Source organism: Chenopodium quinoa, unplaced genomic scaffold, assembly GCF_001683475.1.
Source record: "Chenopodium quinoa cultivar QQ74 unplaced genomic scaffold, ASM168347v1, whole genome shotgun sequence".
Classification (NCBI taxonomy): Eukaryota; Viridiplantae; Streptophyta; class Magnoliopsida; order Caryophyllales; family Amaranthaceae; genus Chenopodium; species Chenopodium quinoa.
In genome coordinates this window covers 1,885,928-1,912,095 of record NW_018742244.1, presented here as the reverse complement: position 1 = coordinate 1,912,095, position 26,168 = coordinate 1,885,928, and the positions used below count along the sequence as shown (strand labels likewise).

The window sequence follows — 26,168 nt, the reverse complement described above, 5'->3', positions numbered from 1 at the left end:
TTCCTTCCGGTTCAAGTGATCCCTACTTCAACACCATTATAATTTTATGGTAAAAGGTTGTGAGGGTGTTGGATAATAAAATAACAAAAACCAAAAATATTAAATCAAAATAAACATTAGTTACACAAATCAACGCCTGATTTTGACATGCATTCCTATGTTAAATGTCACTGTAGTTTTTTTTTTTTTTTTTTTTTTTTTTTTTTTTTTGAGAAAAAAATAAATTAATTGCTTATTTGACACTCGGAGCCGTTTATTATAATAAAACCCTTTTTTAAATTAACAACGAAAAAGTTTATTTAAAAAAAAATTAACAATGAAAAAGTCTAACCCAATTGGCCAATGGTTGTGGTTTCTAAATTAAACCATCTACATGTGGGTTGGGCCAGCCTTATTTACTTGTAAAATATTACTAAAATTCATATTTTGGGCCTTAAGATATGAATCCAAAATAATGAAACATTAGCCCATACCTTTGAGTCAAAACAGTCCAAGCTCTAGAACATGGACACAAAATTAAAAGTCCCTCCAAAAGTATCACTTTGACCCAGATTTCGGAATCTCTTCGCCGGCGACGGAAATTTTAGCCAGCCGCCACCATCTTCGCCGGAGATAATTTTCCGGTATATTGTTGAATCTTTAATCTATCTGAAATCACCATTATTTCGAAAGAAGCACCAATTTGAAATGGTGTTGAATCTGCAATGCTCCCTTTTTCTCAATTTCAACAGAACCCCAGAAATCTTCCATGTATTGTTCAGCCATTGATTAATTTCTGTTACCAAGGGAAACTCAAAGAAGCCGTTAATTCACTCAGCATTTTATCCAGAAAAGGCATACGATTAGACTCAGAAACTTTAATATTGATTTTACGACAGTGCGCAAAAACTAGGTCGCGCAAAGAAGGAAGATGGGTGCATGTTCATATGATGGCTACTGGTATGAAACGTCCCAGTACTATAGTATCGAATTATCTGATGCGCATGTACTTTAAATGTGGTGATCACATTGAAGGACGCAAGGTGTTTGATAAAATGCTTGTGAGAAATGTTTACAGTTGGAATAATGCCCTTTCTGGGTATGCTAAGTTAGGTATGTTAGATGCTGCTAAGAGGATTTTTAATAAGATGACTGAAAGGGATGTCGTGTCGTGGAATACGATGGTGATTGGGTATGCGCAACAAGAGAAATATGGTGAGGCTATGAGGTTTTATAAGGAGTTTAGAAGGGAGTGTATTGGGTATAATGAGTTTAGTTTTGCTGGTGTTTTGACCATTGGGATCAAGTTGAAGGATGTGGTGTTAACCAGGCAAGCACATTGTCAAGTTTTGGTTGTTGGGTTTCTTCCTAATTTAGTTCTTTCGAGCTCGATTGTAGATGCTTATGCTAAATGTGGATTGATGAGTGATGCAGGGAGATTGTTTGATGAGATGCAGGTTAGGGATATTCCAGCTTGGACTGTATTGATTTCAGGGTATTGTAAGTGGGGTGATATGAAATCAGCCCAAAAATTGTTTAATGCGATGCCTGCAAAGAATCCTGTTTCGTGGACTGCTATGGTTTCTGGCTATGCTCGGAATAACTTTGGACATGCTGCTCTGAAGTTGTTTCACAAAATGATGATCTCTCGCATTAGACCTGATCAGTTCACTTTCAGTAGCGCGCTTAATGCTTGTGCTATCCTTGCTTCATTGAAGCACGGTAAGCAAATCCATGCTTATATGATACGAACTTGTTTTAGACCTAGTACCGTGGTTGTCAGCTCTATCATTGATATGTATTCTAAATGTGGAAGTCTAAAGCTTAGCCAGCAGGTTTTTCGCCTGATGGGTATTAAGGAAGATGTTATGTCATGGAACCCCATGATAGGTGCTCTGGCACAACATGGTTATGGCGAGGAGGCAATCAAAGCGTTTGATGAGATGATTCTTTATGGCGTAAGACCAAATAGAGTAACTCTTGTAGTCATTCTCAGTGCATGTAGTCATTCGGGTCTTGTAGATCAGGGGCTTGCTATCTTCGAGTCCATGACTGATGATCATGAAATTTCTCCTGACGCGGAGCATTATGCATGCCTAGTTGACCTTTTGGGTAGAGCTGGACGCTTTGATGAGCTGATGAAACAATTGGAAAAGATGCCTTGTAAAGTTGATGATAGGATATGGAATTCCCTGATTGGTGTCTGTCGAATTCAGGAGAATGTTGAGCTAGGAAAGCGAGCAGCAGAACACCTTATCAAACAAGACCCACATTCTTATGCCCCATATTTATTGCTTTCAAGCATACATGCTGCATCTGGGGAGTGGGAAAGGGTGGAATGGATGAGGCAGCTCATGGATCAAAGATGTGCCAAAAAAGAGCAAGCTAGTAGTTGGGTTGAAACTAACAACAAGGTTCATCCTCTTAGTGCACGATAGTTTATAGTTCCATGTTAGAACCAATTTTGGCTTCAGCTATAATTTTCATCTGTTGCAAGATAAGGTATAGTGGAACTATACTTGTATTTTAGAATACAGCTTGCGTTTTTATATTTTTTATTTATTTTTGACAACGACGAATACAGCTTGCGTATATCTTGAATACTTGTGTTTCACTGTAATCACTAATCAGGGTTGCATATGATCCAGATTAACCCGATTTGTTACAATTCTAATGGATAAATTTGTTCTTCATTGAATTCTTGAGCTGACTGATATCATCTGTGATATTTAATTGAACATGATTTAAGTCCTAATGTCCGACCACATCCAACTGCTAGTCAAAACTTTTGGGTCTAATCACAGTTGGTGCACCAACTAAAGCAGGGAAAGACAAAGATAGTCATAAATAATGGTATGAAAGTATGATAAAGAAACTTATGCCTATATTTGAATCAAATCAAATTAATAACTAGAAGCCTATAATTACTCAATTTTAGTAATTCACATTTAATCTGTCCAAGTGATTAGATGAGCTCATGATACTTTGCTGTATCATCAAAGAATAATGGATATTCTGAAATACAGATTAATACAGTAGAAACAGAGATTGCTTGGATTCGGATTAGTTAGACAAGAGTTAAGTCGGTAGGAGACACCGTAGCCACATATATATATATAATACTGTGATTGATGCCATCTTACTAGCTTTATTTCATTCAAGGGGTTGTTCAACAATCAAGACTATGATTGATGACTACGTAGCATACTGGTATTCGTGGTATGATAGACATAAATACATAATGCTATTCACGTATCCAAATATCCTAGTGTCACATTTAGACAAGGGTTCTTATGAATCTTTATCTGTGGCCTCAACTCAGTCGGTAGTAACACTGCACGGGCCTTCCAAATCCCCGATTATAGGATCAAATTTTATCCTGGGAAGGAGAGGGAGTATGGTTAGATTGAAATTTAGGTGGTTTGGTCATATTGTAACGAAAAGGTCGAAAACTAATATGGATTATATATGGATTGTTAGCTTAACACTGATTTAATGTATATTCTGAATCTGTTCAGAATTATTTGATGAGTAAATGTCAAAAATTCTTGAAAAAACTACGGAGTAATAAATAAGATCTTTTGATTTTGATTTGGTTTACTGATTACTTAGGAAGGGCTAATCCATAAAAGCGACAAACAGCAAAGAAGAAACCCAACTAACACAACAAAAAGACTGGTGGATCAACACTAGGAAATATCCTTGGATCATATTACTCCACCAATAATACATAATTACAGCTTATAAGTCCTCTTTTTCAAGCATTTAATAGTATTAAATAACACGTTCCAATCAGTTGATCAAAATAATGAACAAGACTCATTCCCAAATTAACTCAGCTTTCAGACTCCTTTTTTAATCCTTGCTGTACTGGGAAAAACTAATTCCGAACTAACAAACTTACATATATATATTACGACAAACACAGACAGAAGAAGAGGGACAAGAACTTTCTAAGATTCATAAAAAGGGGAGAGACAGAGGGTGAGGAAGAAGGTCAGATTTCATCCTTCACAGGTTCGCCGATCTACTCTTTGATCATTAACAAATGGGTGGTCATATCTCAAGGCAGATTGAGAAGCGGAAATCATTATCAACAGAGAAGAAAACATTAGTTGAATTGAATGAAAGTTGTGGTTGTGATTATCCAGGATGTGACTACCTTCCTTCTGATAGGAAAAACTGTAGGCCTCGATCTCGAAAAGCTTACGATCAACAAGATCGTATGGCCTGGTACTCATGACTCTGCCACTAACAAGATAGGTATACCCTTCATCTCTCGCCCCTTTGCTCAATGCCAATCCTTGTCTATCTACGAGCAGCTCGTGAAAGGCACTCGTCTCCTTGACATCCGAGTTCAGGAAGATCGTAGAGTTTGTCATGGCATCCTCAAGACATACAGTGTTGATGTTGTCTTAGATGAGGTCAACAAGTTCTTATCAGAGACTCAATCTGAGATTATCATCCTTGAGATCAGGACAGAATTCGGACATGATGATCCCCCTGAATTCGACAAGTTTCTCGTGGAGAAACTTGGAGATTATCTAATCCACCAGGATGATCATGTCTTTGGTAAGACTGTTTCTGAAGTGCTGCCTAAACGAGTCATCTGTGTGTGGAAACCAAGGAAATCCCCTGCTCCAAAGAAAGGCGATCCGCTTTGGAGTTCAGGATATCTGAAGGATAATTGGATTGATACAGACTTACCATCCACGAAATTCGAGAGCAATTTAAAGCATTTGGCTGATCAACATCCAGTGTCATCTAGGAAGTATTTCTACAGGAGGGAGAATACTGTAACACCTCAGGCCGATAACCCGATTTTGTGTGTGAAACCTGTAACTGATAGGATTCATGGGTATGCAAGGCTGTTCATAAAGCAGTGCTTTGAAAGAAATATAGCTGATCGGTTGCAGGTTTTCTCAACTGATTTTATTGATGCTGATTTTGTGGATGCTTGTGTTGCACTTACTCATGCAAGGATTGAAGGCACGGCATAGATTTTAAAGACATTCAATTTTATACCATTGCTTTCTGTCAGATATTATTGTCTGTCCTTTATCTGTAAATTGTGGGGTGATATGATTATTTGGATATAGAATTTGTTATTTTCTGTGGGAATAGTTATTTGGGAGAGTTTTTTGGAGTATATATTCCCTGAAATGTTGTTCTTTTCTTCATCAATGTAACTTAATTGTGGTAGTACAGGTGCTTTTATTTTCTGGTATTCCTGATTTATTGGAAGTTAGAATTTCCAGCTAGCCTCATAGCTCCACTTGTTCATATGTGGCTCTTTTTGAAGCCTTAGACTTTTTCTTTTCTAACATTTCATAAAATAAAACAGTTGATTGTAATTTGTAACAATCCTGTAAAGGTTATAACTAGTAATTACTCCGTGATAAATTATGCATTGATGTTTAAAACCCACAAAATGACATTGATCTGCTTTCAATTGGGTTAAAAAGTAGACTTGTAGAGCTTTCCAACGATATATTATTTGTCTTAATCCGATTTTTGGATCAAAAGTTTTTTTTTTGACACGTAGATCAAAAGTTATGATAAAAAAAAAACGCAAAAAAACTGGAAAATTCTAAGGGTGGAAATGCCTAGAATTTTCAAAAGTCCCCAGGAGATTCGAAAATTTTAATTCCCGGGGACTTTGAAAATTCTAGGCGTTTCTCCCCTAGAGTTTTGAAAAAATTAGGCGTTTTCCCCATCCCAAAAAAAAAGAAAAAAAATTATTCCGATAATGTGTCCGATGACGTTGCTCTCGGCCGGTGGTGGTTTGTTGGGAGGAGAGAATGTTAGATTGAATTAGAGGCCAAAGAAGAAAAACATGTAATACACGCGAGCATATGTTTGTCTATTCATATTTAAATGCGGGCGTTACCTGATAAAATTAGGGCACCATTTAGAAATCCCTTAAAACATAATACCTTTAAAAGATCTAACTTATTTTGAATTAATTGAAAAGTTGGCTTTTTTTAGCTAATCACCTAAAGGTTAGCTTATTCTTAACAAAATTTCCTTTAAATTTTAGATTAAAGTTATGTACAACATCTAAAAATCTGCATTTGTAATTTTGACATCATCAACTTTTTTTTTCTTCCAAACCTAAGGAGTTAAGGAACTTTAAATTGTAAGTGTAGTAGGACCATCGATCGAACATGGTAGATGTTGATTGAGCAACCACTCCAACAAAATTATGCTCAATGAATCATTCATTCCCCTTATTTAAGATATTTGTTAATTTCCAGTAAAAAAAAATTGTTAATTGAGCACGATCAAAAAGCACTGTATACTTAAACTCACAATTAGCTTCCAAATCAAGCGCTTATGTTTCTCTCTCAATTATTACATAACAGTTTAGCAATTTTTTTAATTAACTTTCGACTTTAAAAGTCATATGTTGAGCATGCATCGTTGGATGCCCAGAGCTGCCCATGGCCGAGCACCGTACACTACGAGCTAACTGTGTCCACATCTTTTTAGTGTATACTCATCTATTTTTGTAAACCACTAGTTGAGCCATCGCACGCGATAGCCCAATAAACACGGAATGAGTGAAGTTAATGGTACCGTTAAATATATGTACTGTATAAATCTAATATAGTTATGTGTTAAAAACGGGTTTAGATGTACTTAGGCATTCAATGGTAGGCCGTAGAATTTATAAAAATTTGGCTTTTAACACTTAAAGCTTTTACAACTTTTGATATTGAAAACAACATTAAACTGGAATTGGCCAGACATGATGTAGATGAGAATTTCCTTATAGAAACATAATATACACCATAAAGAGAGTAGCGGAGCTAAACAACCAAACAACACACACACAAAAGCAAACAAGCTAGCGTTTGGATCGAATGATGGCAGCTTTGATGATGAGCCCGGTCTTCCAGTGACCGCCACGTTCAAAGATATCAAAACACACCTCTTCAGTTTCATCAGCTTTTGCTTGAAAACTGCCCAAATTCAGCTCAAACCATTCTCCTTTTGGTTTCATCAACAAGCTGACTTGCCTTAACTTAACTTCATTACCTGGTGCAATTAATCTCAGCATAAGTAGAAGCTCCCACCCAGATGCTGATTTTGTCAGCTTAACAGCGTATACAACCTCATAAGTTACTCCTGGTGAGAGCTCCGACATAGCCAATTTACCTCACACATCTAGCCAGCACACAGCGTTCAGCTTCGCGACTTCAATATTATCATCACTGTCGATTAGCCAACAAAATCACAAATGTAAATAGTCTTAAATCTCATAATGCTAGCCTATACATTATTCAGTGTCAGAGCCTTATACATGGTTTTGACACTTGGACACTTCACTTTTGGTTAAAAATCATGAAATTTTTTCACAAAGTAGCCCGAGTCTAAGTAATTTAACATAGTATAGCTTCTCTAAATAATACAGTTATAATTTGAGCCTTAAACACAAAAGTATGCAAGAGAGATCAAAGATAACTTACTCGGTATCTTTGAAGCTATTCCAAGACCAATAACAAGATTGTCCCCAAGTTATAAACAGGAATCGTGCGTATAACATGAAACCACAGCTTCCATCCTTGTTATCTACCCAATCGTGCGTATAACATGAAACCACAGCTTCCATCCTTGTTATCTACCCATTTTTTCTGCATATATAACCTTTGTCAGACACAGTGATATTGTACTTTTGTAAACATATCAAAACAAGAAGAAAATTGAAACGAAGGAATAGTATTCTTGGCTAATTAATTTCATACCTTTTCTTTTACATAGATTTCTAACCTTTCTTTTATGCTCGAGGAACAGTTCCTTTGTCTTTAATAATTTCTTCCCCATCACTTATAATTTAAGTTTTTGACTCATAAGACCGTACCAGTCTTTAAACTACATATATAGCAAGCTGCAGGAGTGGTCACTGTTCGAGAAACAATAACTAATCAACACAATTAAGCAATTTGCTCTCCATTCTTCTTCTTATACTTTAACGCCTTAATCCCATAAGTAAGGTCAACTACATGAACCAACCTGAAGACTTCCTAGAAAGTCAACCATCCTAGTACTACTCTCAATCATTGTGGCTCATGTCAAGCAATGGGACAGAAACTTATTTATTAAGTAAAGCAATTAAAAGCACTTTGTTCTCCATTAATAAAGTAAAATGTGTTTACAATTCCCAAGGTGTAAAATGCTTAGAAACAATTTTTTTTCTATTTAGATCATGTAAAAACCGTAAATTATAGTTTAACATCCGAGTTCTTGTCAAAAAAAAAAAAAACATCTGAGTATAATTCATCTCACAAACCAAAATTAAATATTTTCACATTTCCTCTAAATTCATACCTCAAAAATTTCCATCACCTTTCTTTCACAAATATGCAGTACAGTTCTTTGGTTTAGCCACCTCTAGTACACTTTCTTGTTCCATATCTGAATGATTCTTTGTTAGGAAGAGACATCAGACCAATGTCTGACCCGATGTCACTTCTGGCAGAGCCTAAAATCACAAAAGTAATAGAGTTAGCATATGCCTTCAGCTAGAACAAGTATGAAATTCAAGTTCATTGAAAGGTATGATCTATGAATTCATAAGATTAACTCCAAACACGCACTAAAAAGTATCAAAAAAGGTTTCTAATCCACATCCTACAATTATCAATTATATGCAACTAATTTCTTCTTATTCTATTTATTCTAATATGCATTACAATGATGCTCAAGAAAACCAGATTGATTGATTCCATGATTATGTTAAACTAACCCGATATCTAACACTACGTGAAATACTCTGTATATAGTAGTTCTCTGATTGGAAAAAGGACTATCATCTAGGTCAGAGTATTGTTCTGATGAGAACTCATTGCCTCTGCTCCTTGTGGAATCAACTCTTTAAGAATCTTCCCATTTCTCTGCAAGACCGTCTCCCACAAGTATCCTTACCACTTTTGACATCTTTGGTCTCTGGTTATGGAGGAATTGAGTACATAGAAGAGCTACTTGGACTATTTCGTCAAGTTCAATCATGTCATACTCATTCATCAAGTCCTTGTCTGCCATAATCTCTAGCTTCTTTTCTTGGTGAATCTGCTTCACCTACAAATACAACCAAAATTTAGAGGAAAATCAATTTTGAAAAAACATACTATACTATTTTTCTTGTGTTAAATTTTCTTTCATTCTAACATAACTCTTTTCTGGTTTGCTGCTTTTCCAAAATATAGTGCCCTCTAACCAGCTATAAACTCTAGGACCAGAATTCCGAATCTAAAGACATTTTTTTTTCCTGAAAAATTTCCAATAGAGAGGTATTCTGGAGCTATATGACCCATGGTGCCCTGAACAGCTGTAGTGACGTGTGAAACCTGGTGATCCAATAGCTTTGCCAAACCAAAATATCTAACAATGGCCTCACAACAATCGTGTAGCAGGATTTTAGCTGCCTTAACATCCCTGTGTATCATCTCAGAATCACATTACTCATAAAGGTACAGTAGTCCCCTAACTGCCTCTACTGCAATTCGTTTTCTGATACCCCGGTCTAGAGCTGGCTGTGCTGCACGGTCAATTGTTGTGAATAAATAGAATTAGCATATTTCCAAACATTGACAGGTGTGAAAGTAATAAAATATTGTTTGCACCAAATCATAAAGGAAAGATTAAAGATTCGATCTTTTCACCTTAATTTTTCTTGACATATCTTAGTTATATATTGTAACAAAAAGGGGAAAAAAAAAAGATGGTAACCTTCAGTTCTTCACTAAAAAAATGGCAGTTAAAAAATTAAACCACAATTATTAATTTTAGTGCTCTGACACAATTAACAAAGCCATAATTAAGTGGGTAAGGGTCATTACATTGATGTGAGCAAAAGACCCGTGGTATTCAATGCTACCAGGGTATCACATCAAATCATCCGTTCAACAAACTGATTATATGCCTGTGATGGTTATTGATCTCATTAACAATGGGGAGTGGGGTTTACTGAAACTGAACATACATTTTCTGATTAAAAAGGGTTTGAACTCTCAATCCCTTCCTCCCTCCCTCTCGCTCGTTCTCTCCCTGCCTTCCTCCCTCCCTCTCTCCCTCTCCCCCATCTCTCTCTCTCTCCCTCCCTTGCCTCAGATCGAACTGATTGTAACCAGAATTCACCAAATCAAACTCCAAACCCACATTTAAAAAGTTCGAAAAAAGAAGAAAATATACCTGGATTCAGGTCTGGTTTAACGGCGGAGTTGTTGCCGATATTTTCGTCTTACACCTATTTTAGGAATAGCACTAAAGGAGATATGTTGAGTAAAGGTGCTGAGCTAAGGAATAGCACTAAAGGAGATACTATTTAGGAAAAAAGAATGATCCACACAGAGAGCACCTATAATAGTGGTCTAACAATTATGCTTTAGGTTCACTGCATGAAGAACCTAATTAAAGTTCTGGTCATATATGAACAATCCATGCACTAATTCCCTAGAGCTGAAAGTTATGATTGTTAAATGAGGAGTGTGGCAAGCCAACTACTTCAGCCTTTTATATAACCAGGACAGCAACAATGATCTATAGAATTCATGCTTAGACAAAAAATGAGCAACTAATTGTATAGCTTCAAAACATAAAAAAGCTACAAAACATATAAACTCTGAGAAGAAATATGATTTCAGGTGCTTAGACAAAAAATGAGCAACTATTAGTTTTATCTCTATGCTGAATTTAGCTTTACGTTGTCCACAAATCAATCTAATACAGCTAAAACAACCTTAAAATTTGCCAAATTATGTGTACCAAGTTACTCGATTTCTCTCTATATCAACAGACCTTCCAAAAAATTCTCTGTTGGCTGGACGTAGCAAAAGAATGAGGATGAATGATTACATACAGAAGGTGGGTGAGTCTGAACTGTTGACCTCTTGAACTTGAGTTACGTGCTTATCACCATCAGACGATCAACTGTTCAAATTGACAATTAAGTATGGTGTGTGAACTAACACGATCCTGTTAGAATTTGATTTTCTTTGGATCCTGTTAGATTGCATTTCTGGAATTGAATAAGTTGTCCTCTTAAACTGCACTCTTCTATCTGAAAGTTACGTGAATAACAGGAGCATATCGTCAGGTCTAAGTTGTAGCACCATCTATCTTAGTTAATCTATAAACTAACGAAAAATAGGACAGACAATAACCTATGACCTTAAAACGATAGGCCACATTTGTAAAGAGGTTATATTTTCACAGAACTGAGTAAACAAACCACAGATATATCAGGAGATTCAGGACAGATTAAGTATTTGGTAATTGAAATAGCAGTACTGTAAAATTACCTGTGACAAATGTGTCCTAGACAATAAATCACCACACTCTTGAACAAGTGTGACTTCTCCACTATGTACTCTAGCCAAGTCGGATATGAAAACATCCATTTGCTCTGCCTGCAAATGTAAATCACAAAGTCTCAGTAAAGAATATTAAAATTAAGCTGCACTTCCCGTACATTGCTCAAATCCTATAAATATAATTCAAAATTGCACATAAAACAAAAATCCAAAATATTGTTAATTTCCCACAAATAAAAAGCAAGAAATTGGGAAATTTGGCATGTAAAACCTGGAATCTATCAGGAAAGGTCATTGATATTGCCCCACCAAATAATGGGTGCTCAGTACATGCATTATCCACCATATTTTAAGGGGAAAAAAACTGCATTTCAAGCAAAAAGAAAACACAAAAATCAACCAATTTAAAGGGAAGACGATGAATTAAACCACAAATATAGTAATGAGAAATTGACAAAACCCAAAACATTCATACCTATCATACCAACACTAACAGAAATTTGATGGAAAATTAAGGAAACCTTGGTAAATTAAGAAAATTAAGAAAACCTCGAAAATTGATGGAAAAATTAAGAAAACCCAGATAAATTATCAGGAAATGAGAGAAAAAAAAAAGAAGAAAATTAATACAAACCAGATTATTAAACAAGCAAGATAAAGAGAACCTGAAGATCTTCAGGAAGGTACTCGTGCTTCATAAAAAGGTCCATAGCAGGCAAAAGACGCTAAGCGTCAACAATCTCACCACGAAGCTGATTTAGGGCTTCTTTGATATCATGTAAAAAAATTTAAAAAAATTGTCAAAAAAATTTTTTAAAAAAATTGTCAATTACAAAGTTTAGCCTGATCACTTAAAAGAAACACTGCAGGAAGCCTAAATGGAAAATAAATTTTAAAAAAAATAGGCACGCTAATTTAAAAATATAGCTTTTGGGGTTCATAACCCCAATATTACCTTAAAGCATTTGTAGTCAAGGTGTGGAAAAATATAATACCATATAGATTAATACTCCTTTTCCTAAACTCTAATTGATTAACAATAAACTGACAAAATGTAAAGGCCTCAGGCTCACCTCTGATGTAATACCGAGTGTCGAAGATTCCACAGCAGCTACCATCAATATAATTAAAGTCAAATCTTGACAAGCCTCCCAAAGGAAACACTAAGCCAAGTAATAAGAAAAATAAGAGGACAGGTCAAGGTTTCCATGACATTAGCTCTAATTGGATTAGATATGCATAGAAGAGAGAGCACCATAGAAATCATCTGTTTTATGTTCAGATTTCCATTTTTTCAAAAAATTTACTAAGTAGTCAATTAGTGTGGCAAGACCCTTTTAATTGGCCATAGCTATCATGACAATGCCTAAAACAACTACTAATGCATATTACACTCAACTAATTAACTAATTTGTCCATAACTCCCTTCTTGATTCCGACAGCTTATGCACAACCATTAAGCTAAACCCAACAAGATGTCAATTAATAAAGCTTACTTTAATTGGGACAAATTAAACTAAGATAATTATAAAAATACTTTTTCAGCTAGAGACTAAGGGGGTAATGCTCTTATAGAGCTGAAATACTAAAAATATGATTAATTAAATATGTGCAGTCCTATCACTATATTATTCCCTTACCAAGCACAGAATTCAAACACCCAAAAAACAAAATCTAAAAGCCTAATAAACATATTTATACTGTAAATACAATATAAAACCATCAATTGAATTAGACCACTTGAATGTATTTCAGGTTTTGAACATCAAAGAACCGAGGTAGGTATCAACTTGATCACGGGCATAGCAAATACAGCTCCTGCTACAAGGACCGACTGTAAGAGGTTACTAACTCTCTGCTCGTTGACTCTAACTGGCAAATAAGCATCGATTTGATCAAGTCTAAAAGTACTGGCTGTACTGTTGTCCTTGCCTTCTTTTTTGTCTCCCTTCATGACTGCCTGTTTCAGCTCACTAAGCTCTTTGGCAACTTGATGAGGCTGAAAAAATAAAATAAAAAATTATCATCCAAGATTATCCAATATTTTAAAGATAAATTATCTCTAGTATCTATCTTGAAAACTTACATCAGCACTTTGATCCATTTCAATGAAAATATCTTGCATCTGGCCATATATTTCAGTACTGCTAGCATTATTCTTTATATTTTGTTTTGCAGACTCTACCATCTTCTTCCCAATCAACTGTAAACAGTGGATATTATTTAAGGTCAGCGAATTAACTGGTCAACGAATTAACTAATTAACAAATTCATTTCCACAGGAACACACTTACATGCTTCTTGAGAGTAGCAAGGCTCTTGGTATGCATTGGCGATTGTGGAAGGACGCCGTTTGATGGAGGGAGTCCAATCAGTCCACAAAGCAATGTCTACAATGGAGAAACCAAATTATAAGGGATGAGTATCAGTCACTCTAATCGACTTTATTGAGATATAAGGTTGAAAATTAACAGGCTATTACATAATTTGAAAGATACGAAAGTACATTTATACCTGTCCCTAGTAATACAGATGACAAGCATAGCATTTCATAATTATTCATCGCATAGAATGTTTTGTCTAAAATTCTTATAATTATCTAGTCTAACCATGTTTAGAGAGAGGAAGATTTTGTTCTTTTTGTGACTTCTTCATTTCAGCGGCCACCTCTGCTTCAGCTTTCTCAAGCAGAGCCTGTTTGAACATGGCACTCATTGTTTCCATATTCGCTTGGTTAGCACTGTTTACATCTCCAGCTGCCTGTGTTTCAGCTTTCTCAATCAGAGCTTGTTTATACATGGAACCCATCATTTCCATCTTTTCTTTGTCTTTCTCCATCTGCATATCCATAAGAACTCCCACTTCCTTGTCAACTGGCTTGAAATACTCGTTAATATCACCTTTCTGCACATAAAAACTAATGAAGTTGTCAAAAGCCCTGAATTCACTAAAGGTCAAACCCGAATGCAAAGTGCAAAATTAACAACAATAGTACAAGGTATACATATATGATTCCCTAGTAGTCAAATTAAGCATAACCTGCAAATTTATGATGTCATGCCAGCAACATAAATATTATATAAATTTATAAATAACTGAACCAAGATTAATAGTCACATTGTGCAAACCCCACTATAGTTAGGGATTCACAATGATTTTAATAAGATAGCCTTTCTTCAAATTGGGTAAATGCTTAAGCATAAGCACATATGGAGTACTTTGTATAAATGAGACAATTTTTCTGAAAATCTCAAGAAGATAAATGTGAGCGTCAATTTCAAAGAAATTTAGAATTCAGACAAAGGTACCCTGTAGAATTTTCGTCTCAACACTGTACAACTTGCAAGATGCAAATTTCAGTACTTAAAGAGAGAGTCAAAACATAACTTTCTACTGTCAACAAGACATCAACATAATTACGTGCAACAAGTAAAAGATCCCTTGCAGTCCAATCATAAGAGTTACTTGCATAATTAACCAGTAAACAAACTCACCATCTCTTCCAACCTCTTATTTACATTTTGCATTTCTTCCACCATTTTTCGAATTTCAGACAGCATAATTTGTTCAGGGATCTTTCTTGAGGCCTCTTTTTTTTTGCTTGTGCCTGAATAGAGAACACACATGGAAGAAAATGTCAATTTCACTAATCAATATAAAGATCAGAAAGATTAAATGTAGGCCCCAACTCATTTCTCCTGACATATTCCTTAAAATCAATCAATTTGGTATAACATCCATATCATCCTTACTGATGTAATCAGTCGTCTCCAAATGAAAAGAAACAAATAATATAACATTTGATCGGTGAGAAAAACAGCCTTGGGTTCTAACTTAAAGCAATATTAATTCGCAAATGCAGCAGTACAACAGAAAGGCTGGGTAGGAAAATGGGCTAAGAGTTTGTGTTCTTCATTCAAACATGGGAATTGTGACATTACAATATTCTCTAAGTATCTGCCCCATCATCTATTATACGTAAAGCTAAACTGAAGAGCTCTCACTGTGAAAGAATGTGAACACTCCTTCCCTAGACCCCAACAGCCCAACCCCGTGGCTCCATTCCCCACATGTTCTTCTATGTGTATCTAGGGTCTTAAACAGTCATCTATATCATATTCCATGGATGGCTTCTTTTACTCTCACACACAGCCAATGTGACACATCCTCACATCTCAACACTTGTTTTCTTCACCCTCATCACTTGATTATTCTATGACGTATAAAACTTTTCCTTAGGATAATTCAATTTCCAAACTCATAAATCAAAAAAATGATAACATCAAAATCTTATCTTATGCTCCCTTGATAAACGAATTCAAGGTACCCTTTCACTCAGCCTCACATCAAGCATGCAAAAATAGTACATGAACGCTAAAAGCGTGTAAGCATTAGGCAACTAACTTCGGGGCAGATGGAAAACATTCACCAAACTACACCAAATGTATACATTTCGAAGCAGAGTGATTCCATAAATTATCATAACAGCAAAAGCTATACACAGGTCACATGATGTTTAAATTCACAACTCCATAAGAACTTATCATAAAGACAATTCGACTAATTCCAACACATTACAGCTGAGGACCTGAGGTAGAGTATATCTAGTGCTCTCAACATTCGGACGATTGACAAATTATTACAGCATAATGGTTGTCATTCCTACAGGAACACCTTTGAATCTGGCATATTAGTATCCCACAATCCTAATCCCCCCAACAAAACCTTCTAACACAATACATTCATTCGGGCACAACAAAGAATTTCCCAAATGATTCACAAAGAACCCAAAATAGGGTAACAAACATCATCATTAATAGTCTAATTTAGATATTTAGCTCCTGAATTTCACATTACAACACCCAATTAAACTCTTTCATAAAAATTGCGAAACCAAAATACTCTAATATAGAAATCATACCAAATGTCAACAAAAACCCTAAATTAGAATCAACAATTGAAATTGACAAAGAAAAATAAAAAGGGGAGGAGAGAAAGTACAGATCGAAGACGCTGCTCAAGCTGCAATATGTAAGATCAAATCCGACGCTCTTCGTAACCAGAAAGAATCCTAACATAGAACATTGCTTTCTTCCCAAATTCCAATAGCCTCTTCATCACACTCTTTCAATTCTTACAGTGTTAAACTTAATTTAGGAATTTAGGAAGTAATGCAAGTAGGAATTTAGGAAGAAACTACCCTAATATGATGAAAGATTTCATAATATTAGAAATTTAGAGTCTCTACAGATTCTGAAAAAAATGGAGGAGAGATGGGTGCAGAATGGCGAGTGAAGAGAGAGAAAATAAAGTGAGAAAGGAGAGATGGAGTGATAGTGAGAAAGACTGGTTCAAAGGAGAGAGAAAGTAGATGAAAGAATTTAATGGTGGAGCATGAAAAGGGGAAAAAGCAGGACTAAATGAAACCAAGAAGACAAAGTGCTGAAATCAAGCATGGAGGGCAATTTCGAAAATAAAAAATAGCTTGAGGGTATAAACAGAAGAACACTATAGATTTCAAATAGTAACACAACTTCTGGTTTTTAAAAGGGTAGAGATAGAGTCCCTAAATTCCAAGGTATGGACCAAAATCCACTAAATTCCAGTAACATACAAGGTTACAAGCTTACAACAAAGGGGAAATAATTTACCCAAATTGAAAATAAAACAGGAATCATGTACGTAGAATAGAACTTTCTAATCTCTTTTTTCACCTCTCCTATGAATCTAAAAATAACAACCATATTCCATCAAGCAGAAAACAACAATTACCAAAGAGCAAAGGAAACTCTTCATACCCCAAGTAACGTAATTAGGGTCATAGCTTCATAAGCTGTTCCAATTTCCGAAGGTCGCCACCGGCTCGAGGTTTGAGCATATGTTCGAACATGGACATAATATACCTCCCTGATGCTCTGTAAAGGTTTATTTATAACCAGTCAACTGCAACATACTAGAAAAGGGAGAAAAAAATATAACTACACAATGGCCAATCATTTACGTAGAATAATACATTACCTAATAGGCAACAAAATAAAAGAGCATGGCTTTGCACTTCCATGTATGTTTTAACACTAACCATAGGCCATAACTGACATCATCCTCAATGCAAAGGGTTAGACACGAGCCTTCTTCCTGCAAAATTTGTGTTTCAAAAATTCTTCCAATTGTTGAAACACAGATGTAAATATTCCTGCAACAAAAACAATATGAAGCAAAAGCATGAGTAGGCATATCTAAGTGCAATCTCACAAAGAATGTCCCAAGTGAATATCTATACTTCATTACTTCCCACAAATTTATATTCACAAGCATGTATGTAATTTCTTCACGAATCCTCAAAACTTGTTACCGACACAGGAATAGGTTACACACAAAAGGCTCAAGCTTTCTTGTTGCTAGTGGTGATCGGGGATGCTATGCCATGAACATGTTAATGTACAATTGTACATTCATATAAAGGTATACATAAATCATTGGTATTCCCTCAATTTATGACTTTGTATGAAATGAGTCACACGTGTAACATCATCCAGTCTCTGAACTCTTCATTACTTGACAATACACGTTAGAGGAATTCAGAGGGAACACCAGTTTCTGTACAAAATGATAAAATATGCACCATTCTTTATAAATAAATGGAATTTTGAAAATTTTACTCTCAAGGTAGAATGAGAAGAAAAGTGTTAAGGGTCACAAGACTCACAACATATGTACAACAGTACAAGTGGTGAGAGAGCCATTATCAACGATTGATCACATCACAAAACTCATATGTACAGTTTCAAAATTAAGATAGAAATCTTTGAAAATGAAAGACCTAAAATGAGGAAAGTTGCTTAATAAGCAAAACATAGAAAAACAAAAAATTTACAAAAAAACTGAAAAGCAAGTTCTCAAGGAAGAATTTTAATAGGGAGTGATCTAAAAAAGATGAACAAGGAAGCTACTACCTGCGAGTGTATTATCTCCCGGCTTTAATGATGCTTTCACCAGGAGTGTACCAGGGATCTGCTGGAAGACCTTGTGACAATAAAATAAATTACTTGTATATTATAAGTGTCAGTTCTGAGTAATCCATAAGCATTTATGAAGTTCAAGTCATACCAAGACGCGAAAAGATAAGTTTACTGGACTATTTGAACAATTTGCACTCCTCGATATTTCAGCCACACGCAAGCAAGTAGAAGCCTCGTCAAGATTTTTGACATCAGTCTTCAATATAGTGTCACAATGATCATTTGTTGCACTTACCTAAGCATAGAGAAGTGTCAACATTAAAGTGCAGTTTGACATTGACACAATGGAAAAAAGTAAATAGACACAAAGGTAATGCATAAACTCACTTCAACAGTAAATGATGAATCATTGCATTTGCAGGATACACCAAAGTAGCTGAAAAAGGATTCCACAGACTGCAAAACATCAAAGGCACTGGTTTGATGCTGGAGACCCTGAAAATTCCAGAAAACTCTAAATCAGATGTGTAGACTGGCAGTACCAAAACACCTTATGAAAAGGGAACAACCAGCTTCCTGGGGGGAAAATGGGTGTGACACCAAAAAAAAGTTACTTCCTAATTTCCTACCAATGTCCAAAGAATATAGAATACACTGCTTAAAATAAATTACATAATAGAATAGCCTAACATCACACCACCCAAAAATAAATAAATAAATAAATAATCTGAGATTATAGTGTATTTCCATATGGCAACCATAAAACATAAGCAGATATAATGTAAATTGTAAGCTACTGAGATGCATTCCTGATTAAAAATCCTTTTATCTGAAGTTTAACACTCATTTGAGTTCCAGTAAGAAAGAATTCATTTACCATAGTACTTAACCAAAATAAATAGAGTGTTTGGAAAATTGGAAGTAAAGAAGAGAAGATTCAGACATGGTGAAAGAGTACATCTGAACTTCCGAAGATGATAATAGACATGTGCAAACCATAACCATTGAATAGGAAGAACATCATTAATAATATTCCTATTTAAACAGAGTAGGTTAGGTAAATAAATAAATAAACAATGATCCCTTAGAAAGATGTAAACAATCCATAAATCTTGGGTTTCATAAGTAGCTTAGATATTCTAATCACCCAAACCAACCAGACATCTTGATACCGAAGCTAATAAGAATCATTGAATAATGAAAGGGAGTATTTGTTTGCTTCCTTAAGTGAGGTCATGTAGAAAATTACCTTCCAATATCTGCTAGCAATTTAATAAAAAATAGAATGATTTTAATGGGTAAAAATGTACAACTCCTATACTTATTACTCAAAAACTTTCAAAGACCAAACAACAGAGTCATGAGGCATACCTCGAGCATGAAGGAAGGACTACTATTACCCCTCACATGAGAGGAAACCAAAATTTTGGCTGGAGGCATGAAAGACCAAGCAAGTCCCCATCGAGAAGTCTGACCCTGGACAAATTCAGTAGTTTTCACAATGGTGACTCCTACTTCCCGGAGCTTTGACATCAGAAACTTAAGGTTTGACTTTTTCCCAAGCATTGAAGTGTACCACCTGCAAGCAAATGTGGATCAGACAACATTCACAAAATCACCATCTGAAAACATTAATCATGACCCATGGAAAAATTTCTGTACCGAAATGACTGCTTTAGCGCGACACTATCTTCAATAATGCGACTGATAAAAGCCCCCTCTCCGCCAGGGCAGACCATCTCTTTTGGCGTCCCACCACACGAAGTTTTTGGATTCAGTCCTGCTTCCTCCATGCTTTCAAAGAATGGAGGATTGCACATACAGAAATCAAATTTTTCTCCTTCTTTAACTACACCAAGAAGGATAGGTGGCCCATGATAACCTTTGTCTATTTTGGGTTCATCAGGAGGACTCAAGGACTGAGCCTGAGCTTCATCATCCCTCCTTTCATCCAAACCTTCCACTTCTTCGCCATTTACTGAGTGCACGATATCCAATACTCCCTCAGGATCAGTAACAGCAGGTTCATCAAGATCTCTCGTTTCATGTTTGGTCAAACCATTAACATCTTCCTTCTCTTGGCAATCACCACTTGTCTTATTACCATCTAAATGTAAGGTTTCACAATCATTGGCACGTCCAGCAACCTCAACCCTTCTAATTTCAATCAGTTCCGATATATGTGGATTACTTTTAACATTTTTCTCCGCCCACTCTAAGGCTACATCAGTTACATCTACACTCGAATACAGTAAAGTTCAAATTAGACATATGCATACTAATATTTCAACAAGAAAAGACTTAAACAGGTTGATTGCTGGATACTAAAAAGACTACCTGAGCCAACGAAACTCCAACCTAAAAGAGATGCACCAAGAAGAGGGTAAATACAATTTGCCCCAGTTCCAATATCAAAGCCTCTTACTTTAGCTCCATCAACATTGTTTTTCTCAATAACATCAGATGCTAAAAGATCCTCAATCCAATGTATGTAATTTGACCTATTGGGAACAGTTGGGCACAACTGCCCATCAGGAATCCACCTAAAATACCATCATTTATCCCAAATCAAATCAAGGCACACAGTAATTCAATCAAACATGACAAATTTAAGCAATTTGTAAGATAATCACAACAACCCAGAAACCAAATTCACAAGGCAAGGTAATAAAATTCAAGCACTTGAAGAAAAACCCAGAAACAAATTACATATATGAAAGTCTACATAATGAAGAATAAGGAGATGAAATAAAGAAAGTACCAATTGAGAGAGTGGTCATGGAGAAGGAGGACGCGGGTGAGTTCACGAGTTGCATTGAAATCAGTCCAATCAATTCTGGGTCGACCGTCACGAGAGTAGAAAACGAAGGAAGAAAACGAGGGATAAAGAGAAGCGAGGAGAGAGAAATCAGGAGGATTATCAGCGTATCTGTTACGAGGATGAATGCTTCGCCTCTCGCCACCACCACCGCCGCCGCTGCTGCCGCCGCCGCGTTTCCTCTTCTTGCTCCCCATTTCTTTCTGCTGCCTGCACTCTTCCCCTCCTTTTTATTTTCCCTTATTCTCTGTTCTAATGATATGTTGATGTGTTTGTTACGGTGGTGCGTCTTGTGTGCAACAATGCGACCGATTACACGTACAACAACAAATTAATCCTTAAATCACGTATAACATTTATTAAGTAGCTCCTATAATATCAATAAAGTAATACTATAATATACTACTATTAACAAAGTGTCTGTCAAAAAAAAAAAAGTGACCCCTAAATACTGATTAGGTAGCCCTAAGGGTATGTTCACATTTATTGAATTGAGCTGAACTAATTGGGGCTGAACTAAATTGAACTAATTGGGGCTGAACTAAACTGAACTAATTGGAGCTGAACTGAACTGAACTGAGCTGAAATGAATATTTTATAAGAGAGGAAAATTAGGAACTGAACTGATTAGAGCTGAACTGAACTAATTGAAGCTGAAATAAACTGAAATTAAGTAAATGTGAACAGACCCTAAAACACTAGTAACAAAGTAACTTCAACAGTTCAGCTACACAGTGTGGCCAGTCACATATAAGAATTTGTATTTTTTGGTTATCGTTAAAAATAAATCAATAAAAAAAAAACACTTATATGGTAGCTTCAACAAATAAGGAATTTATAGAGTATGGAACATAACTACTTAACTAGTGTGAAGCTTGAAATATGAGAGTGTATTTTGATTTAACTCGTAATTCACCCACATATTTATCGTGAGTTTCATGTGACAAGAAAATTTTAATTTTACAGCTTACAAGGTGTTTCGGTAAAATATGAGCTAATCGGGCCTAGAAGGGGTGCCTGAGAACCTCGGATTTGGGCCTTGAATGGACCTGCAATATGAACCCCGAGCCCCGGGGCAGAGCCTCTGACGCCCAAGTTAGTAGCCAAACAATGCTTGAGAGGAGTTTAGGAGAGAGAGTGGAGGAGTATGGTCATCTTAGATGATAAGAGTGACCTCTTTACCTTTGGCCACTTGAGGGGTATATGTAGTTATGGGCAATTATGGGCCATATTAGTGCATTTGGCTGAATTAGAGCCTCTAAGGCCTTTTTACGCCCTTTGGGCTTATAAGGATAGAATTACCCTAGACTAAAATGGGTATGACCATTTTAGTACCCAAACACAAGGAATTCAAAAGTTTATAGTTTTGTACTAGTGAATTTCATGTAACATAAACGGAGAGGATTAGTGAGTGATATTGAGATTTGAGGATTTGATGTGATTATGGTTAACAAAAATTGAGAATTGTATAATTAACGAAAATTCGTCAATGTCAACCTTGTTTGGTTTAAAAGCATCCTAATTAGTAATTCCTTGTGTTTTCCAATGATAGAAAGATCATTTTGATCCAATTCTAATCCACCAAGGCCCAAGGGCACCAACGACATAAGCATGTACCAAGTAATACGAGTATTGTTATTGTTTCAAATTGATGTTCTTAATTTTCTTAAAAGGTTTTTTTAAGAGCGATGATCCGACTTAAAATTTGTCACTTTTACTATATTTGTATCCCTAATTTATCCTCAAATAATTTTATCCTCTAATGTCACTTATACTTCCTTTTTTCACAAGATTGTTACTAGCTTACCATCCTTGTACTATGAGAGAATGTATATAACAGATGTTTGTTTTTCTAGGTTATACAGAGAATAAAACTTGTATTCATTTCTCCGTCGATCATAAATAACTAGAAATATGATTAGGTGGAGTAGTATTTGATAGGACTCTAATTTTTATTTGTCCTATTGTTTTAATATGAAAGGCAAGTACTTCCTAACTCCTAAGTATCATATTACGTTATTGCCCCATAACGGCCATATCCTTTAATTTATATTTTTAAGAATTAGTACATTTATTAAGAAAGTGACCTTTTTTCTTTTTTTTCTTTTTGGTTGCACTTGAGTTGTGAAAATATACTCAAAGGATGATTATGCGAAATTATAAATAGAGTTTTTTTTTTTTAAAAAAAAAAAAAACCATGTGCTAAGCAAGTAATGGGTCATAGTAATGTTTTCTAGGGGGGGGGGGGGGGGGGGGGGAAATATAAGGGCCCATGACTCCATGAGCTAGCAACTTGTGCTGGCCTGCTTAGAATGGGTCCTAGTCCTTAATGTTGTGGTGCCATTGACAAGATATAACCTATGTTGCAAGAACGGATACTGACACAAATACGGATACAAGAAAAAAGTCTATCTCAAAAAGGACACGGATAAGGAATGTTAAAATTTATATAATATATTTAAAAATATAGAATTTGACCATATATTGGTCATTAGGTCCTCTCATTAGATCATATTGTATCATATTAACAATGAGTTAAGACACCCATATTATTTAACGATTACCTTATTTATCTTACTTTACTTAAATTTCCTCATTAAAAAAGAGTTGAACATTCCATATCATAGTAGGATACAGTCCGAGACATATCGTCGTGTGTCCCATAAATGCCGGTATCCGATACGGACACAACAGTTGGATGAAGCGTTCATATATCCTAGGATATAACCAAGTAGCCACAGAGTTCAAATAATATACTTAAGAACTACTCCTGTATTTTGAAATATGTATTGATTATAATTTATAATATTTTCAATACTACATGTTTTATTTATATTTCATACTATATTGACCAATTTAATTGAACGGTACAAGTTATAAACACTTAACATTACTTGTGATTTCGTGTTTATATTTGCTAGAATAATAATGAGATACAGTATGGAGCAAAATACTACTCCTTCCACCCCTAATTAGATTCCTATTTCTTTTTATCACGTGAGGAATAAATGCTAAAAATAAGAACTCAATTAAGGTACAGAGAGACTAGTAATTTAAAATAAGTTAAAACAAGCACACCTTCAAATTGATATGGCTAGTATTCAAATGTGAGATTCTTCTGACTACAAAGTAGTGGACCAAAGTCTTTAACCTTTTTTTTTTTTCTTTTTTTTTTTATAAAAAAAATACCTTATTAATCGTCAATATGTTCCTCTTTTCCACATCCCATAGTTTAATGTCATAGATCCTTAAACGGTCAGTGTGAAATTGGAGAAGCTTAACATATTGTCTGGTAGAAGGGATTTGTCTGACTTGCAAACAACATTTTTGGATCCACTCATCTCTTAATGGGGTATTATAAATGCACAAATGTAAATAATCCTCAAAATATCAGGTGCATAATAAATATAGAAATTACATCAGTATGTCAACTTTATTGCACCAATCCTTTTTTCTCCTCGTGCAGATTATACTTGTGGTTTACATTTGTTCATGTTGGTAATATTAGGAATTAATGCCCTTATGCCCACCTTTTAGTTGTCTTTTAATGGTAAGCTCAAACTTTGTTAAGAAATACAAGTAATATGTACAAAAAAGAGAGTACTTTCGACTTATGTAAAACATGAGCATTTAAAGATTTTGAAAATAAAACTTGTATAGAAGTCACCACTAGATATACTCTAAAATTGTCTTCTTAATTTTTATTATTAAGTCGAGGACAAAATTGATTATAATTTTCATAATTTTTATTATTAAGATGATGACATAATTGGCTGTAAAAAACCCAAATTATATAATTGGTACATTGACATCATTCAAGAATATATACCCATTTGATTTTTTTTATAAAATGCGACCTCTTTGAAAGGACAACACAATGAAAAATATTAGAAAAAACACTCATACATAGAAAGAGGACCACATATAATAATTCATCTTTGTTTTATTCTAACAAAGCACTAACGGGCGAAAAAATGCTACGTTATCCTTATCTAGAGAGCCAAACCCTTACAATACACGGTAACCTTAGCCTATGTAAATAACTATTTAAAAAACTATACATATTTAAAATTACTATTGCTTAGATTTCATGTACTAGCAAAATATTATTCTGAATTCAAATCTTCTTTATTTGAAATATCTTTAATAACAAGGTACCAAAAAGGAACAAGAAATGTGGATAAAATGAATATAGTACAATAGAGAGAGACGAGTCAAGAGAAGGAGATGATGATACACCTAAGTTTCTGGTTAAGACTGTATTAGTAACAGATTAATTACACAGTATAAAAATGGAAAGAAAAAGGCGTAGTAAAGTGGCAGAGAAAGAAATGACATGACGATTGACGGGTACGAGGGTACACTTTTACATTAATACAAGGACCCCTCAGGCCATAACTTGTCTGCTCAATTTTGTACCATTTTTTTTTACTTTTATAATACCATTACTTTAGTCTTAAACTCTTAACTGTGTATTTACTGTATTTATATATTTCTTGAAATCTAGGGAGGTTGCACCCTATCGTGCGCCAAAATTTGGGTGATCAATTTTGGGTTCCGCGTATGATCTTGTTTACTTCCGTATACTCCATTCGTCCCATAATACATATATTTCTTGTTTTTCAATTTTGAAAATTTAAAATGTTGTTCATGTTTAGAATAGTATGTAAATATCATTATAACCTTATTTTTATGACTTTATTCAATTTAGTTTCTAAATTACCTATAAATTTTGCACATGCCTTGTATTTTTTTGAACAAGCCCTAAAGTGGTACATTTAAATAAGATATATAAAAGTAAAAGCAAGGTACTTATTTTGAAAATAAGGGATTATATATGGTCATGTATGCTACGATGCTCTATTGAAATCAATTGGATCGAGTTAACTTGTTTAAGATTCTGATTTGGTTAGACCTTCTCCTTGTAATATTTCGCAACATTTTAACTTGATAGGTAAGAAGAAGACTTCTTATCGAACCTTAACCTTTTACAAGTCCCCGGGTTAATGAATCAGACACTTTAGAGTGGGAGAAAGATACATTTAAAATACAGTAATTTTATTAAACAAGTATATTTAAAATTACATTTAAAATTAT

The 26,168-nt window shown here is 35.0% G+C and overlaps 2 protein-coding genes and 2 pseudogenes across 5 annotated transcripts; 2 read left to right on the top strand and 2 right to left on the bottom strand.

Annotated features, from left to right (window-relative positions):
* The first annotated feature begins 486 nt into the window (after nt 1–486).
* LOC110739564 (pentatricopeptide repeat-containing protein At2g21090-like) lies at nt 487–2,672 on the top strand. Its single transcript, XM_021920022.1, has one exon. It carries the CDS (start codon nt 705–707, stop codon nt 2,415–2,417), a length of 1,713 nt encoding a protein of 570 aa, XP_021775714.1. The 5' UTR covers nt 487–704; the 3' UTR covers nt 2,418–2,672.
* A 978-nt stretch (nt 2,673–3,650) lies between these two features.
* On the top strand, nt 3,651–5,192 carry LOC110739556 (annotated as a pseudogene).
* A 1,418-nt stretch (nt 5,193–6,610) lies between these two features.
* LOC110739549 lies at nt 6,611–13,287 on the bottom strand (annotated as a pseudogene).
* Nucleotides 13,288–14,058: 771 nt separating this feature from the next.
* On the bottom strand, nt 14,059–21,383 carry LOC110739526 (methyltransferase-like protein 16). 4 transcript variants are annotated; one of them, XM_021919977.1, is made up of 11 exons: nt 21,015–21,383; nt 20,591–20,796; nt 19,916–20,489; nt 19,625–19,832; nt 18,641–18,748; nt 18,402–18,548; nt 18,248–18,317; nt 17,313–17,487; nt 17,093–17,209; nt 14,789–14,901; nt 14,059–14,198 (listed from the first exon to the last, which is right to left on the bottom strand). In XM_021919977.1, exons 1-8 carry the CDS (start codon nt 21,266–21,268, stop codon nt 17,411–17,413), a joined length of 1,644 nt encoding a protein of 547 aa, XP_021775669.1. In that variant the 5' UTR covers nt 21,269–21,383; the 3' UTR covers nt 14,059–14,198; nt 14,789–14,901; nt 17,093–17,209; nt 17,313–17,410. The 4 variants fall into 4 exon arrangements, with proteins under 4 accessions (XP_021775669.1, XP_021775692.1, XP_021775677.1 ...); XM_021920000.1 differs by having other exon boundaries at nt 17,093–17,247; nt 17,374–17,487; XM_021919985.1 differs by having other exon boundaries at nt 17,374–17,487.
* Between the last annotated feature and the right edge of the window lie 4,785 nt (nt 21,384–26,168).